Source organism: Macrobrachium nipponense, chromosome 7, assembly GCF_015104395.2.
Source record: "Macrobrachium nipponense isolate FS-2020 chromosome 7, ASM1510439v2, whole genome shotgun sequence".
Taxonomy (NCBI): domain Eukaryota; kingdom Metazoa; phylum Arthropoda; class Malacostraca; order Decapoda; family Palaemonidae; genus Macrobrachium; species Macrobrachium nipponense.
The window spans coordinates 112,439,801-112,457,300 of record NC_061109.1 but is presented as its reverse complement, the minus strand read 5'-3'; the positions used below and the strand labels follow the sequence as shown (position 1 = coordinate 112,457,300).

The following is a 17,500-nucleotide window of genomic DNA, read 5'->3' as shown; positions in this document are numbered from 1 at the left end:
AAAATGTAATAATATCTTCTCTTGAACTTTAAGGAGATATAAAGTGTGTTTGGCATACACCGTTGAAGGGGGTTAACGTGAATGGTAATGATTGCTGAAGGGACGCCTGAGAATGTAAGGAAGGCAGTAAAATATCCAGGAATGGAAAACCCTGTGAAATTATGGGTGATGTGCTTCATTACGGTCATGAGAGTGAAATTTTAGTTGATAGGCTTATTTCAAGAGAGTGAAACCTTCTGAGATCAGAGAAAGAGTGAGCTCTTCCTTAATAAAAGAAGAGCTCTGTCGGTCTGGAGAAGGAAAATTCTATGTAGGCGACGATTTTCTTTGGACTAAACATGCGAGACAAAAGGAGAGGAAAGGGAAAACTTTAACCTATTTATAGAATTCATGAACATTTAGAAGGCTTACGATAAAACTGATAGATATGAAGGTGCAGGATGTGGCATGCAGATAATGAAGTGTATTTAAAACTGAGCATGTTGCTACTTTTTTTGTCCTTTCTGTTTATTGCTAAAATTAATGTAAATCATCTGATATAACCTTCGTTTATATTGTTTTAATGATGGTAAACCTTCTGTTAACTTATCATTTCCAGTCATGCACTTGTGTAACTAAAAAAAAACAAAGATGCTGTGATAACAGATACATGTAGAAAATTAGCGCAGTATATCTTATCCAATGGCTATTAATTATCATGGCTGACAAATATTGGTTTATAACTGAAGGCTTCAGTGAAACATAAACAGTACCTGAAAACTCACGATAAACCTCTCATATGAAAACCAAATCGAATTATGTCTGATCTGCTACTCTCCCCTAACAAAGCTTTATAATTTCATTTATCTGAAGTCAGTGGGAAAACTACCTTACAGGTATATACCGAATTCTAAAAAGAGCTGATCTAATTTCTGACGTTTACAAAACTTGCAAACTAATATAAAGGGTTAAGGATTAACCCTACATTCTCTTTGGCCTTCCACTGAAGTTGAGTAATTAATGAAGTAAATGTTCTCTGCAAACATTGTCCGTAGGTCTGTTCAATTCATAATTCATAATAGTTTCTTTTCGAAATTTTGTCTTAAAAGACACGTCGTATTGGATAAATATAGTCAACTGAATGTTTTTGTGATTGGCCCATACCAATGGCGTGATGAGAGAAGTTAGCAAGGTAGCAGATGCATTGTATGGATGTGGAATACAAGAAATGTTGTGAAAGGAAAGTCGAGCAGCCGATGCTTGCCAAAGATATAGCGTTAATTGGTGATATTGAAGAGAGGTGTAAAGACCCGTGAAAGAATCTGGAAGCGTTGGTAATTAGTGAAAGTTGAAAGTGTTACACATAATCAGATGATCATGGAAAGTAGCATTAGTTTCTACATCAATACAAATAAAAAACAATATGCCATTCTAACCTTGACTGTGAGATTGAAGAAACGAATATCTCCCTCTTGGTCAATGGCTTCGAAGTCCAGTGGAGCGGAAGGCTTGAGTTCACCCGACAAATTGTTGATCGTGAAGTTTTCTTTCGGGTCACCACTCAGGATAGAATATCGGACTTCATGGTTATTCGTACCTGGAAAGAATATGACAGTTTTTTGAAAACTGTGGAATCACTTGGTATGGTATGTCTAGAAAAGTATACAAGCAAACAAAATTAACGGAAGGTGATGTAAAAAGATTGTACAGAAATGACTAAATGCTCGACGTTAGTATTTCAGTCTGTTTCGGCCTCAGTGACATCACTGAAACACAAAATCTGAACACTAGTGACTTCCGCGGACTAATGAGGTGTGTGTGTGTGTATGTGTGGGATGGTGGCCTTATGGATAAACATTCGAACTCTTTGTTAACAAGAAGGATTATTTTGAAGGGAACAGTGAAAAGATTGCTAACCACACGAATTGTTTTATTTATCACTACCGAGAGGAGTCAAATGAAATACCTCCCCATTCGTAAATAGGTAGGATAGGTATTACATAAAGCTTTCATAATTGGAATGACGGAAATTTCTGTGAACAATGACAATGAACATTAAATATTTTACAAATATTCATCACCTTTACTGCATATTTGCTTTGGCGAAGTCACTTGCATTTTACATAAACAATGAGATCTCACCAAGACAAATTTGCAGTAATCTCATCCCCACCCAAAAAGCTGACAAAGATGAAAGGCTGAACTAAAATTTCATCAAACAAAATCAGAGAACTGTACTGGAGGAGATTAATGGAATGAAGAAGAAATAGTAATGGAGGTACTGAACTTAACGAAATATTACCCAAATACAGACTTGTTCTCAAGATCAGAACAGATAAACATAGAGACAGCAATTCATAGACAAAAAAGCGACAAAATTCGTCCAATATCTTTCACAAACTATACTTGCAAACAGACTAAGGATCTGACAAAAAAAAAAAATATGTTTGTTAAATTCAAGGAGAGCTGAATGATGTTGTAAGCAACATTTCGGCGACTTCATATTGAAACTTGATTTTTCAGTTTTCTTTGCTTACCGTTCAGGTCATCGTCTCTGGCTGTAATGAAAAAGGGCTCTGGAAATGCATAGGAGTTCTCCAAGATTCGAGCTTCGTAGTACTTCTGCAGGAAGATCGGTGGGTGGTCATTCACGTCTTCCACGATAACCTTCACCACGACCGTATTTCTGAGGAAAACAGGAAATGCTCCTTTCAGTTTGGGTAAGATTACGCACATCGTGGACATTTATTAATTCACATGAGCTAGTAATTGCTCAGTCTTTCAAGAGAGACGAGCGATGGCTATACTCTGTTTTTTACCATCTGTCCATCCGCCTGTGGTGTTTGCGTATGGTAACACTGCGTCCCGGGCTTTAGATAGTTACATTCAACAATGATAATAATATCCTATTTCAAATATTAACGGTGTAATTAGCATACAGTTATTTATTAAAACACTTTTCAGTTGCAAATGTACACCCAGATATCCTTTTATTTACCTAAAACTTACACATAGCGTAATTATTTAAAGCCCGGGACGCGGTGTTACCATGCGAAAACACCACAGGCGGATGGACAGATGGAAAAAAACAGAGTATAGTTTTATATCGCTTAACTGCAAGAGAATAGGTATATGTATATCTATCCATTGGAAGTTTTCATTAATTTTAAAGAAACCTAACAGCTGAGTAGGGCCATATCTCATTCGAATTGTATATTCTTCATTTACGTATTAACTGAAGCATTACGAATTTCATATTTCTTTTCTACTTACTTTGTTTTTACATGCAAGAATATGATACACAGTTCTTGAAGGCTCTGTTTATAATATGTGCATTATACTAAAGAATAAAATATCTACATGTCGCCTCCAATTTCGGGAAAAAACTGTCAATTCAATACTACTGCTTTTCATTAGTTGCCTCATCCCAGAATTTTCTTGGAAATTTTAACAAAAAAAACTAGTTATGGTTATAACGACAGTACTAGAGATTCTATTTATTCACTGGGCAATTCGAACTACACACAAACAATAATAATATGCCACCATTAGTTATTTTTGAACTTCAAAATGACTTTAAAATTTCACAATACAATGACATTCAGGATGATTATAAACTTACCGATTGCCTCTGCCCAAATCATCTCTCGCTTCCACTGTCAAGTAATGTTCGGGAACGCTCTCGCGATCCAGGGCACCAGACTCTTTGAGTGTTATGATGCCCAGCGTTGGATTCAAATTAAGTCTAGGAAAAGGACATAAGATACAAACATTTAGTTGGGAGGATTGCGTATAATAATATTAATAAACAAAACCCAAGACAATGCAAGATTTCACTTGAAGTAACTGCTCTGTTTCACTTTGCATATCGTGGTCAGTAAGACAGAGGAGTTTATTTCACTGTTGAGAAATACAACAAGCAGTTAACATGAATTCTAATAAGTGAAATGTAAAAATAAAAGAATATCTTGACACTGAATCAGAGGAGAAACTGCACATCACTCCAACTTACTTGCTAGCTAAAGAACCTCGGAGATCCGTGTACCGGATCCCCTGTGTCCCGAAGTTACCACTGTCCGGGTCTCTGGCCTGAACCCACGTTAAGGTCGCTCCAACAGATGCATCTTCAGGGATTGAAACCTAAAGTAGAGAGATTGGGGAAATCAGATATCATTAAACACTATTTCTAAGATCTTCATAAGTATCATAAAACATTTCTTACAGTATAGGCCAATGTTAGTGTTGATCCTTCAACAGCATGATGGTAAATACAACTGTAACCAATGGAACTGACATAAGGGTAGAAAAATCAAACATGATCATAATAATCTCTTTCCTTTGTACTTCGTCCATCTCTTCACCAAAAATACAGTCCTCTGTGACCCCTTTCTCCATTGGCATTAGTCTTGAGAACTTCCTAATCATACTTTAGATTTCTGTAACAGATAGAACTCTTCATTGCTGCAAAAGTTGTCTTCCAACTTGTCTCTCCAATTTCTGCACTTCTCATACAGTGTTCATTCAGATGACATCCATCTCACCACAGTAGGCAATCCAGTAAAGTGTTCTACTATTTATATGAGAGTACGTACTACATATAGTCAGAACTGACCCTTTTCAAAACCTCCACATTTGTCATTTTGAACTCAATATTTCCAGTGGTAGCTGAATCCCAGGCCCCATGCATTTGCCGACTTTCACATCAGCGCAGAACTGCAAGAATATCATTATTTTCTTTTCCCAGCATCCTACAGGACTTTACGAAAAGAGGTTCACCTTCAGTTTAGGGTGCATTACTTCCAATTAAAGTCGCCCACAACTTTTAACTAATTACTTCTCTGCCTTGTGGCACATCTATCTGTACCCCAAAACCACTGGCATGTCCTGGGGCAGCAGTGTTCTGGTCCTACCGCTTACTAACACTGAAGTATCAGTTCCCATCAAGCAAACTTGACCTGACGTGCAGTTGTAGTCAGCTTCAAGAGAAAAACGTTTTTCTCCCATTAAGGGACATTTCTTCCTTCTCCAAGGAATTTACAATCCTCAACTAGGAACTTTCGCTCCCCTGAGATATAATGCATTTGAATCCTAAACCACAACCGCTCCCTAGGGCAGCAATGCCTGGGTAGGACCATTCGCTACCATCATGGTAGCATTCTGTTCTAAATAATTGATCTGGGTGGTGGTCATTGTCACTTACGTTTTCTGTTGATACCCACTCACCCTCGACGAGAAAAGATTCTTGTATATGAAGAAACACTTTTTCTCTGTGTACTAAACCTGCTTATGCTAAAATTAAATTGTAATTCTCTTCATAACTGCAAATGCTTTTATGTTACGGTACATGCATGTGGTGGGGATGATTCAGCACTGTGAAAACTATAGTTTGCGTCATTACTTGACACAAATTCCAGCTATTCAGTATAAGCATTTAGCATTTCGATAACGGCTTTCCTTGTTTTCTATTAAAATTCTTTTTTCTTTCTCTTAAACATTTTTCTTAAATATTCTCTATAATACATACATATACATACATATACACACACACACACACACACACACACATATATATATATATATATATATATATATATATATATATATATATATATATATATAATCACGTATGAAGTGTGTGTGACCTTTTCACTATAAAAGTGGGCATGATAGTTGCCATTTTGCCAATCTTGTTCCCATTATCGTCCCTGCTTTTATCGTGTCACCTAATATATTCCCCACCTATATATGAAGAGGCTTACAATGTTGTTATAATGTGAGGGATGGTGATGAGACCACTGAAGCACTCGTCATTGGATTGTGTTCGCTGAAAGCAATATATAATCCATTAGGTAAGGACCGTTTCCCGCACTCACCTCGTACTGGTCCTCGGAAAAAACCGGGAAGTTGTCGTTCGTGTCTCTGACGTGGACAGTCACGAGAGCAGACGAAGATTTGGGGTTTTCGGCCACGGTCTCCCTTGCCACGACGGTGAAATTCACCACTGTCAAGGAAAACAAAGAGGGAACATTAACTCAATAAGGCTGAAAATTGATCTAGTTAACTTTTGAAGACTACCAGAACAAATCAAAAGTGATTCTGGTTATAAAGGAATTTACTCTGGTTTGCTGATCAAACACAACCTGAACCAGACAAGTGGAACAAAATTGACTCTCCTAACTGGACACCCCCATCAATTCGAAGATAACCTATAAGTAAAATTTCGCTTTCACTTCGTCTTACCCACCTTTTTCTACTATGAAAAAATTTCTTTACACTTTTACAGTTTATCACAAAATGTCACATTACGTTTGGGTTAAATATCAAAGCATCACCATGTTGAAGTCTTACAGTTTCATTTAGTTTAGAATTTAATTCAATCGTTGCAAAAATATTCATATAAAATTAATAAATACCTCACTTTTTTTTGTAAATACCTTAAACTTTGGAAGCGATGTTCTTTCTCAGAATGCCTAATTCAATATATTCTGGGACAAAACAGTGAGTTCGTATATTCTTGTGGAATCACTTTATAAGAATACTCTTTGTCGCCAAAACTGTACAAAACATTACGGTGTGAAACAGGAGTGGTAATTTTAATGACAAAGAACTAGAATTCGAAATTTCGTTCGATTTCTAAATGCTACACTTCCAGACCAAACAGTAGTGTAGTGTCTATGTTGATACCACAGCAAATCGCTCAACAGATTCACCGTTCATCACTAGTTCAAAAGATGAATGCTTTCGGATACTGAAGCTATCCGAAAGAACACTTTTGGAACAATATTAAAAGCCAACTCACAAATAACTAACTACTTATGTTCATTCTCTGAGACTACGTTTAACTAAGCTAATGCTCCTCAGCGTCTGAAAACAAGCAGATGATACGTATACGTACCATCTCACCTCGATATCTTTCTGGTTTGCTCTAAGTATTCGATATCTTTCTGGTTTGCTCTAAGTATGAAAATTCTCTCCCAGTAAGCTGGAACTACTTTGCAAGTAATTTCTCCTCACTAGAGTGAATACACTAATTTACTAAACCACAGATAACTTTGTCAAAGTCTCATTGTAGCTACTGATTAAGCGAACAATGGTACAGTTTTAATCTATCAATACAGTGCCGAAGTTAACATCACCTAAGTTCTCCTTCATATGGGTATTTTCTGATAGTTTTTATTTATATTTTTTTATTTACAAAGGATGGAAAAAAGTCACTCATCAGCTAACTCCTGATTTTATGACTTGATTTATGCCTTCGTCAAGGATGTTAACAGCTCGATATATCAATAAAAATGCCAAGATTCATAATTTTATAATATTGGAAGTTCCCCGCCCGCCACCCGCCCCCCCCTTTCATAGTACAAGAAAACATGAGGCGACCTTAACTATACTGAACTGCCTCAGGAAATTCGTAAAAATAAAATCGCGATAAAATCTAGGGTATAAAAACAGCACAAATGGTGTAACAAACAATGCACAGTTCTTGCTCACTCCAGAAGGGAAAACAGTCCCGCAAATATTCCTAGTTTCCTTGAAGCTTTCTGGGAAAGAAATGGTAATAATCTATGGCATTCGATTTAACTGGTAATTAGACTATATATTTCATTCCAGTTCATGCCTGTGGATATGGTAACAAGGAATACTAAAAACAAAAAAGTCAATAAAAATTTTTCCAAACAAATTGATATATAAAGTCACATCCTTATTTATTTGGCTTGCTAACCTGACAACAAAAGCGATCAGTTAAAGTATAATTCTGACATACCAGTAAACTGACTGTGAATAGCAATTCCTTATGTACGGTGCCTAACATGTGTCACTTGCTTGTTTTCTTATTCACTGAATAACCAAAAAAAAAAAAAAAAAAAAAAAATTCTTATTCAAAAAAAAAAAAAAAAAAAATTTGCCTCTTAAGTTATGGATGATTCTTACCTTTCACCTTTTCATAATCCAGAATAGCTGGGTTCTTCACCCTGATCAGAAAAGACGCAAAGTTCACCCCCTCTGGCGGAGTGATGTCAAACATGCCGCCATCGCCTTCCAAAAACATTCTGAAGGTGCCGTTATTGCCCTGAGGAATATGAAAAAAAAAAAGTGGTTCGGAATGAGAATATGTTTACACACATAAGAATAACTATATGTCATTTTCTTTCCAAATTGAGATGTGTAGTGTGAAGTCAATTATCTGCTTCAGCCGTCGGAGGGGGTTGAAATTTGAATGTCAGTATCGCAAGAGTTCTCACAATATGGACACATTGATGCGTCGGAGATCATTCTGAATGCCAGGAAAAGGACTTCCCTGGAGCATTCTTGGATTTTGTTTATTCAAGTTACCTTAATGAGTGATAAAACGCAAGCAATTCCAGTCAATGATACTGTATCGTCAGTGCCACCATCACTGAGTTGTGTCGTATATTTATTGGGGGTAATTTGAGTTCAAATATATAACTGAGTTATATATATATATATATATATATATATATATATATATATATATATATATATATATATATACAGTATATATGTGTGTGTGTGAGTGTATAGAGTTCGTAACCATTTGGAGCCGAGTTAAATCCATTATATTGTAGCGGCCTTCGTGAATGGTTCACTCCAGACAGCACCAATTTCGATATGGATCCCATTAATCCAGAGTGGATTCCAAACAATATCGGCCAAATTCGTGTTTGGAACATGTCTTTAGATGTAGATTTCTTTAAAAACCAAATATACAATCTTTGAAAACAAATGAAAACACATTGTATTGAAAAATTCCATGGAGACAAAGAATTGGTGAAGTCTGTAATATATCAAAATAAATCACGGAAAGAAATCCATGAAGGAACTGAATACGAGAGAAAACTCTCAGGGAAAGCTCTAAGATTAGGTTTTAATAAACGAAGCTTGCTCGATAATATCAAAAAATACCAATAAAAACATCCACAAATATATAAGCCAAAGGGTGAGACAAGACCTGAAACATTCAGGGATCCTGGTTTCTGTTTTCGAAAGAAAGTTCAATAAAGAAACCAACACACACATACACGAGAGAGAGAGAGAGAGAGAGAGAGAGAAAATATCTTAATATTTAATGTATACAGGCTTTACCTAAGTAAACCGAAGAAAACCCTATATGGATAAATATATAGTTCGGCAATATACCTTATATCAAATAAAAACATGCATCTGTTTTTAAATGTTTATCGTGTTCTGCTTTTTAATCAAGTGCAAAACTCAAGAAAAATTTAAATGCATTCACTAAGCAAAAGCCAAGGAATTTCATACATGTCTTCTTGAAGAAATCCACAACAACGAATAAAAAAAAAAAAAGACGAAATTTCGTTCAAAGAAGGAAAACCTCTTATATTTACTTATACCTAACTGACTACTTCAGGTAGAGCACGAAGCTGTATTTAGACAATGTGACAAATCCTTGCTCACTTGCCTGCAAGGTGTGTGAGTCTGCTAAAAGAAAGTTTACATTATAATTTCCTTGAAGAAGTTTGTCTCAAGTGTTCATAGGTCCCCTAGAAATCATGATAAAGTTCTGTGAAGGGGTTCTACAGCAGGACTGAGTATCTCCCTCTCCACCTCTCTAAAGCCAACTTCAAAGCCCTGATGTGGACAAGTTATTAGGAATTCACCTGATCCAGATACCATGGATAACCAGTAGTATATCTGAAACTGAGGCACCATATTGGAATTAATCTAAACAAGTATGCGTACATAATAACGCTTTATCTATAATGAGGACACACTGATGCAACTAAGATTGGGTCGCTTTTTGGGGAAGGATGCATTGTCAGCAGTGATGTCAAGAGTAGAGAATGGTGAAATATATTGATCCCAAAGTTATTCCCCCGTCTGTGATCATAGGTTCTCATGACACAGGATTTGGTCATCCAAACTTTTCATCGTGTAGAAGAGTGAAGTCATTATTAGCCAGAACTCAGAAGCGTTTCCTGAAGAGCCTTTCCGATGCACGTCTACTCTGCAGTGTTTGTCAGATGCCAATGTTATCCTTGACTACCATATTTATTTCGCTTACCCGACTCGTAACGGAAAAAAAAAGCAAAGACCACTTGCCATATATCCTGAAACTCTCATCATTAACTTCTGTCCCGTGTGGAGCGAAGATGAGGAGGTTACAGACTGGAATATGCACTGCGTACTAAACAGAAGAAGACACAGACATCAAACCCATTAACATTAAACTAAAATTTGTAATGTAATAGTAAAACTTAGAACTCAAGTAAACCACAATGAATCCACAACTACAGACATATCACAAACATCAATATACACAAATACACTTCCTCTTCACGATAACACTAGAATGAAAATAATAAACAAGAAAGAACAGACTGAAAAACAAATATACTGACGAACAGTACTGAAAACAGGACCAGGGAAAGAGCACTAATTACCCAGGTTAATTTGTTTCAAGCATTGACTTATCAAGTCAAGGAAAGCATGAAAGGTTCTAAAGTGAACTTCCTCTGGCGGGGGAGATTTCACTTACTGTTGTCTGCCTGGTCCCTTGATCGTTTGATGAAACAGATCACATTTCATTCTCTCACTCTACCTACCAGTCGTTTAGGTATAAGTAAAAGCCAGTGTTTGTAATTCCTGTGTTGAATCTTTTCTCTCTAAATTCTTATTAACTACATAAAACAGCACGCTGTCGTTAAAAGCTAAAGTTTGGAAGATTAAAAACAAAAGCGTTTACTAAGGACATCACAACATCATTTAGATTTATGCTATAAATTACGCCATTCAAAAAAGAAAGCATCACTACGTACATATCACTTGTAATCCATATTAAAAGTAATATTCATCTAAATAGTGTCCAGCAGCGTCAAGAAAAAGCAGTAATACACTTAAAATATTAATAAAAATTCTTTCCCATTCATGGGGGAATAATCAATTTGCAGCCAATAAAAAAAATCAATAATTAGTATATAGTTTTGTTGAGGGTAAAGATTTTTAATTTTTCATTAATATTTTACATCTGACTTAAGTTTATGGATTAAACATCATTCAATGTCTAATTTAAAAGCATTTCTATTTAGCTTAGCAAAGGTGAAATAACTACAACTTATGAGTTTAAACTGACTTACTATAGTACAAAGGAAGAAGCTTTACAATTTTAGATTTGAAACGATAACTCACCTGATCCATATCCCATACAAAGATATGTCCCTTTGGGAAGATTAAATATTGGCAATATTTGTTAGACTTACATCCAAATAACAATATCCAGACAAAAGTGCATACTGAGATTAAGGTCCCATTGTCAAGCTCTTTGAAATATAATAATGACTTGATGACTTGAAGGTATGTATATACACTTATAATGTTTCCAAAGCAAGTTATATAAGCACCCTTTCATTGCATTATTTTGACAATTTTCCAACATATACCAAGATTCTTTCATCAGTATCTCACAAACCAGCAAACTGAAAACCTGCCCAAACCCCAGATGGACCGTCAAGTCTTTTCCTCAGTCAGTTCCCAAAGATCAAGAAAAAAAGTCAGATTTTATGCTAGAAACTTTTTCAGTCACAAACTTATGTCTCACATTAACCTGTTCTACAGAAACTTGACGACGTCTTACCTGGTCGTGATCGTACACTTCGGGAATGGCGTCTCCTATGAGGTTGACAGGGCTGTTGAACTGAGAACCTTCCGCAATCTCGGCGACGTAATGAGACGCCTTGAAGAGAGGTGTCTCGTCGTTGACGTCCTCCAGAAGAACTGTGACTTCGGTCGTCATTTTTGGTGGAGGGTCGACTACCGTGCTGTCCTCTTCGGCCTTCGGGAAAACCAAAGGGCATTGTTGTGTATATTCGACTTAAATAGATAAAGCAAGTGGGATGTCATATTATTATACAAATACTCTACTTCTACCCTCTTACTGACGATGTGGAAATAGCTTTGGAATTGGAGCATAAAATTTAGGCCAAAGGCCAAGCGCTGCGACATATAAGGCCATTCAGCCCAAGGGACAATGAGAGAAAGAGGGTTTGAAATGTTTAACAGGAGGAAAACCTGGCAGTTGCACCATGAAACAACTGTTAGAAGAGAGTGGAAAATAAAGAGAATAAGAACGGAGATACAGTAAAAGAGAGTTGCAGCTAAGGGCACGAATGGACGCTTCAAAGAACCTAAAAACCTCAAAGCCAAAACTGCACACTTCAAAGCTTGTTGGGATTTCAATAAATCTGACCCATTTCGCAGCTTCATTCAATCAATAGCTCTCTCAAATCTCTTGGAGGATACCATACCTGAATTTTGATGATAAAAGCCCCATTGTTGGACAGAGGCGACTCCCTGTCCAACGGCTTTTTCACATACAACACGCCAGAGTCTCGATCCAGTTCAAAGAGGCCTCGATCCCCGTCCAGTATAGAGTAAGTGATTCTGTTATTGATGCCCCGATCCCCGTCCACTGCTTTCACTGTCAAGGGAAAGAGAAAAATCAGGGAGACGGATTGACGGATGCGAATAACCTGGTAAAAAGGAAAGAATGTATGTTGATGAAAACCTTGCAATGAAACAGTCGCTCAGTCCATACACGCTTCATAAATACTCAAATACCTTGCAAACAAAAAATTTCATATGGAAGCCAGTGAGACCACAAGGTAGATCTTACGAGCATGAGCGAGTATTTCTCATGTACTTAGTTATCGATAAATCCGCAGTTCCAACGCAAACCCCTAAAGAATTTCCACAGTTCCCAGCGGAATACTTTAATTGAATAGTAACTCCAGCACTGCAGCTCACTCTAAATGATGTTTCATTATCAACCATAAGCATATCAATGAAGGTAATTCCTTGGAGGTAATTCCTTTTCCTCTCCCATTTGAGTCCCATTCCTAAAAATTCACAATCATGAGACAGTATTTAAGCGCGGTGTCCACGCTACTTTGTACACAGAGAACAAAACCACGTTTCGTTTAAGGCCGCTATTTCAAATGCACATCAAATGTCAGAGTGGCCAAATGTAAGTCACATTATCTGAAGAAAAAGCAAATATGAAAATATTCAAGCAGCAGGAGATTCATTCACAACAGAAAGTGCATGAACACCTTAACGTCCACAAAGGCCTCCCGAGTATTTTCATCTCCGAGGAAAGATGGTCACTGTTCAAATAACCAGTTCAAATAGATGTCGACTCGAGAACACACTGGTAACACATTAGGACCCTGCAATGCGGGTAAGGACAAAAGGAACAAGTAAAATAAAACTTCGGCGCAATCGAGTTTTTTGTATAGCGTATATGCTATACGAAACTCAGCCACGGCCCATGAAACTCTCTGCAGCAGCCCATAAAAATTTCCACCACGACCCGGTGGTGGCCTGTGGTGTTAGCAGCTATAGCAGTGCCCGACGCACGATCATGGCTAATTTCAACATCAAATAAAATGAAAACTATTGAGGCTAGAGGGTTGCAATTGAGCAGGTTTGATGATTGGGTAACGTGGTGTTAGCAGCTATAGCAGTGCCAGACGCACGATCATGGCTAATTTCAACATCAAATATAACTCAAACTATTGAGGCTAGAGGGTTGCAATTGAGCAGGTTTGATGATTGGGTAACGTGGTGTTAGCAGCTATAGCAGTGCCAGACGCACGATCATGGCTAATTTCAACATCAAATAAAATGAAAACTATCAAATAAAACTAACAATCAAAACATATTTAGTTTAAACAAAAATGTTCTCTCTAAAACTCTTCTCTTCTAATATACTTTTTATAAACAGTAGTTTTTTTTATTAAATATATAAATTTTTATAAACAGTAGTTTTTTTATTAAATATATAAATAAGTAAAAAAAACGAACAAAATGATTAAAAACTGCAGAAGCTTAGCAGAGATGTAAAGTTAAGCAGTGTCACACTCTTAATTCCCAGTATTTTCGCAAAGTCATTCACGCCAGGCAGATTTGCAGTAACATCGTATGAAGTCATTTCAAACTCATGACTATAAAGCAGCAATTCAAATAAGAGTTCTATGAGTAAGCATTCAGGGAAAAATCCCAAATCACTGAATTAATCTTAAAGAAGAGGCGTTTTCCACGACGACGTGAAGATACATGTATTTGTCAGAGTGTCATAGTCCCTTTGCGCACCGGAGAAGAAGCAAAGATTGCCTAGACAAAAATTACTTTAATGAAGATGTATTCCATCTCCTGTGTTCAACAGATTCGCAAGCTGGAAGCCAATATGGACTCGGAAGCCTTGTTTCTGTGTGAAATATATTTGAATTTATTCAGAATCCTTTCAATTATTCGTCCATAATTAAGGTTCATCAATATTAATATAGTAGATTCACATCAACCGTGCATTTGATGTCCAGGCCCGTCCCTTACGACGCTCCTGACTGGCTGTTGATAAGCCAATCACAGGGCTGGAGACACTCAGTCTCTCTCGAGAGGATACGTCTTTCAAACGTATACCTCAGGAGAGGTGGAACACACATCCTGCCCATGTGAGCTCTCGAGAGAGACTGAGTTTCCAGGCCTGTGACTGGCTTATCAACAGCCAATCAGGAGCGTCGTAAGGGACGAGCCTAGACATCAAATGCACGGTTGATGTGAATCTACTATACCTAAATATACGTTCATACAAAGAGGATGAGTTGTGAACAGGATTCAAAAACAGCTGAAAATTACTGAAGAGCCAATAAAGAAACCAGGTATTTCTTGCACACCAAATCTGTCGGAACGAGTCATGATGTAATGCCTGAGATTAGATCTTAATTATTCTGGGTCTCGACAAGATTCACAATGACTCAAACCAGTTTTTCCCCCGACCTCTTATTTCAATGAAATTTTTCAGGTTCCTGATACATTGTATTATTAGAAATAATTGCTGTCGTATCTGTGCAATACATCTAAAGCCGTGCGCCGTCAATTAGAAATAGTGCGGAAAAATCCTGTCATAGATAATAAGGAATAAAGAAAGGATAGTTGACAGAATATTGAGATCAAGCTATGCCCGATTTTTTTTAATTACTTTCATTTTATAACTTTGTGAACTAGGTATATTTCCCAATCTCAATAATGTGCTTCCCATCCGTACAGACACGTTTTATGAATGAAAAAATAAATAAAAAAGCAAATTAATCACTGTTACTAACATTGTGATCCTCAAAAAAATGTTGAATCAAGAACAACTCCATTCTAAGCATTTCAACGTTATGTATGTATGTATGTATGTGCGCATATATATATATATATATATATATATATATATATATATATATATATATATATATATATAAACACACGCATACATATATATACACGTGCAAATTCACACACACACACACACACTATATATATATATCTATATATATATATATATATATATATATATATATATATATATATAATATATATATACATATACATATATATATGTATATATATATATATATATATATAATATATCTATTAAATTATAATCATTACACATATATATATATATATATATATATATATATATAGATATATATATATACATATATTTACGTAACATGTGCATAAGAAAAGAAGAACTAACTAATACCCAAGACGCATTTAAATAATACCCAGGAAAGAAAAGCATCAATTGGTACCTTCAAGAACTCCCGAATTAACAGGAATATCCTCTGGTATCCGAGTGACTGGAGGAGCTTGAATGAACTGGGGAGGCTGATCCTCCACATCCTGAACCCTCACGAGAATATTGGCCGTGCCCGTATTCACTCGGCCGCTGATAGCGCGATCAACAGCCAATACCTGCGAATAATAAAAGGATGAAAAGCGTTACCTCTATAAACTGCCGTTCAGCATAATAACAGAAAATATTTAGCATGCTTGACATAGTGCTTTTCTAAGACTATATTTGTACGATTTCTCTGAATATATATATATATATATATATATATATATATAGTATATATATATATATAAACTTTCTGAGAAATCCTACAAATATAATCTTAGAAGAGTACTGTGTCAAGTACGCTAAATATTGTCTATATATAACTATATGTAAATAAATTCCGTTAAAAATAGGATACGTCTTAATATATATATATATATATATTATATATATATATATATATATATTGCATACTAGAAAACCACCACAAGATTATTTTAAAACTTTTTGACACTAAGGAACTGCCATGCGAATAAGATATATAAAGAAAACTTACATTGCCGTTTAGCATATTTTACAGTAATTAGCATATTTGAAAGTGTGCTCAGAGATTATATTTTGTAGGGTTTCTCGGAATATATGTAAACAAGAAACCAGGATATTATTATAAAACTATTTACGATAAGGTTCTGCCTTCTTAACCTCCCTACTAACATCCACCAGGTTAAAAGCTAACATCCACAACGGCCACCCACGGAAAACATATATTCAATATAAACATTACGATAAGGTTCTTCCTCCTTAAACTTCCAGCTCAGATCCACCTGATTAAAAGCTACCATCTACATCGGCCAGCCACGAAAAACATACATTTTGATTTTGTAACAAAGCTTGTATGTATTTCATAACTTTGTATTATGTAAATTCTCGCTTACATAAGTGTCAAAGTCCACAAAAAAGGTCATAAATTTACCGTTCATAAATATTCTATCAGTACTTGCCTGCAACTTTACACTTTTCATGATCGTGTTCACAGCAAGGTAATCACTGCGAGACAGGCAAGACCCCAAATGTGACTAATCATATCGCTGCTACATTTTTAATGATAAGGAGTTTCAGTCGTAACGTATTTATACAAAAAAGAATACATTCAAAATCTAAGTAAGAAGTTTTTATGAACCATATAAAAACCACAATGTGACTTCATTTTGCTCAAAAGCAAAGTTGCTTTTTTGGGGGGGATAAGAGGACCGCTGCATCTTCAGAAGAGATCTTTGCGGAAGCTATATACATACACACACACACACTCACACACACACACACACACACACACACACACACACACACACACACACACATATATATATATATATATATATATATATATATATAGAGAGAGAGAGAGAGAGAGAGAGAGAGAGAGAGAGAGAGAGAGGAACCTTACATCCTTGTTCAGGGTTGCCCCAGGTCCCTCAGTGTGAGGCACCCCTAATGTCTACCAGAGAGTTGCTAGCACATCTTCCGGTATATTTTGCATCTTCCAATCTTGGATGGTCTGGGTTCATGAGCTTAGATATTTGTCGAGCTTATTCTTAAACACATCTACGCTCACTCCTGATATATTCTTCAGATGCTGGCAACGCATTGAATAGACGCTGCATTATCGATGCTGGTGCGTAGTGGATTAATGTTCTGTGTGCTTTCCTTGTTTTGTCCTGGTATAGTTTTGGGCACTATTAATCTACCTCTGCTTGCTCTTTCTGATATTTTTTAGCTCCATGATGTTTTCGGCTATTCATCCTATCTGTTTCCATGCCTGATTTATCATGTAGCGTTCTCTTCTCCTTTCTAGACTATATAATTTTAAAGATT

At 36.2% G+C, this 17,500-nt stretch overlaps 1 protein-coding gene across 4 annotated transcripts in view; it reads right to left on the bottom strand.

Annotated features, from left to right (window-relative positions):
- Window positions 1–17,500, bottom strand: part of LOC135217135 (cadherin-23-like) — a 127,967-nt gene that overhangs the window by 78,811 nt on the left and 31,656 nt on the right. For all 4 annotated transcript variants that reach the window (XM_064252842.1, XM_064252843.1, XM_064252845.1 and 1 more), the window contains exons 5-13: window positions 15,600–15,762; window positions 12,264–12,436; window positions 11,594–11,791; window positions 7,912–8,050; window positions 5,853–5,980; window positions 3,992–4,119; window positions 3,602–3,724; window positions 2,517–2,665; window positions 1,416–1,576 (exon numbers count right to left, since the gene is read on the bottom strand). In XM_064252842.1, the coding sequence (XP_064108912.1) occupies window positions 1,416–1,576; window positions 2,517–2,665; window positions 3,602–3,724; window positions 3,992–4,119; window positions 5,853–5,980; window positions 7,912–8,050; window positions 11,594–11,791; window positions 12,264–12,436; window positions 15,600–15,762 (1,362 nt within the window). The remainder of the gene's footprint in view (window positions 1–1,415; window positions 1,577–2,516; window positions 2,666–3,601; window positions 3,725–3,991; window positions 4,120–5,852; window positions 5,981–7,911; window positions 8,051–11,593; window positions 11,792–12,263; window positions 12,437–15,599; window positions 15,763–17,500) is intronic.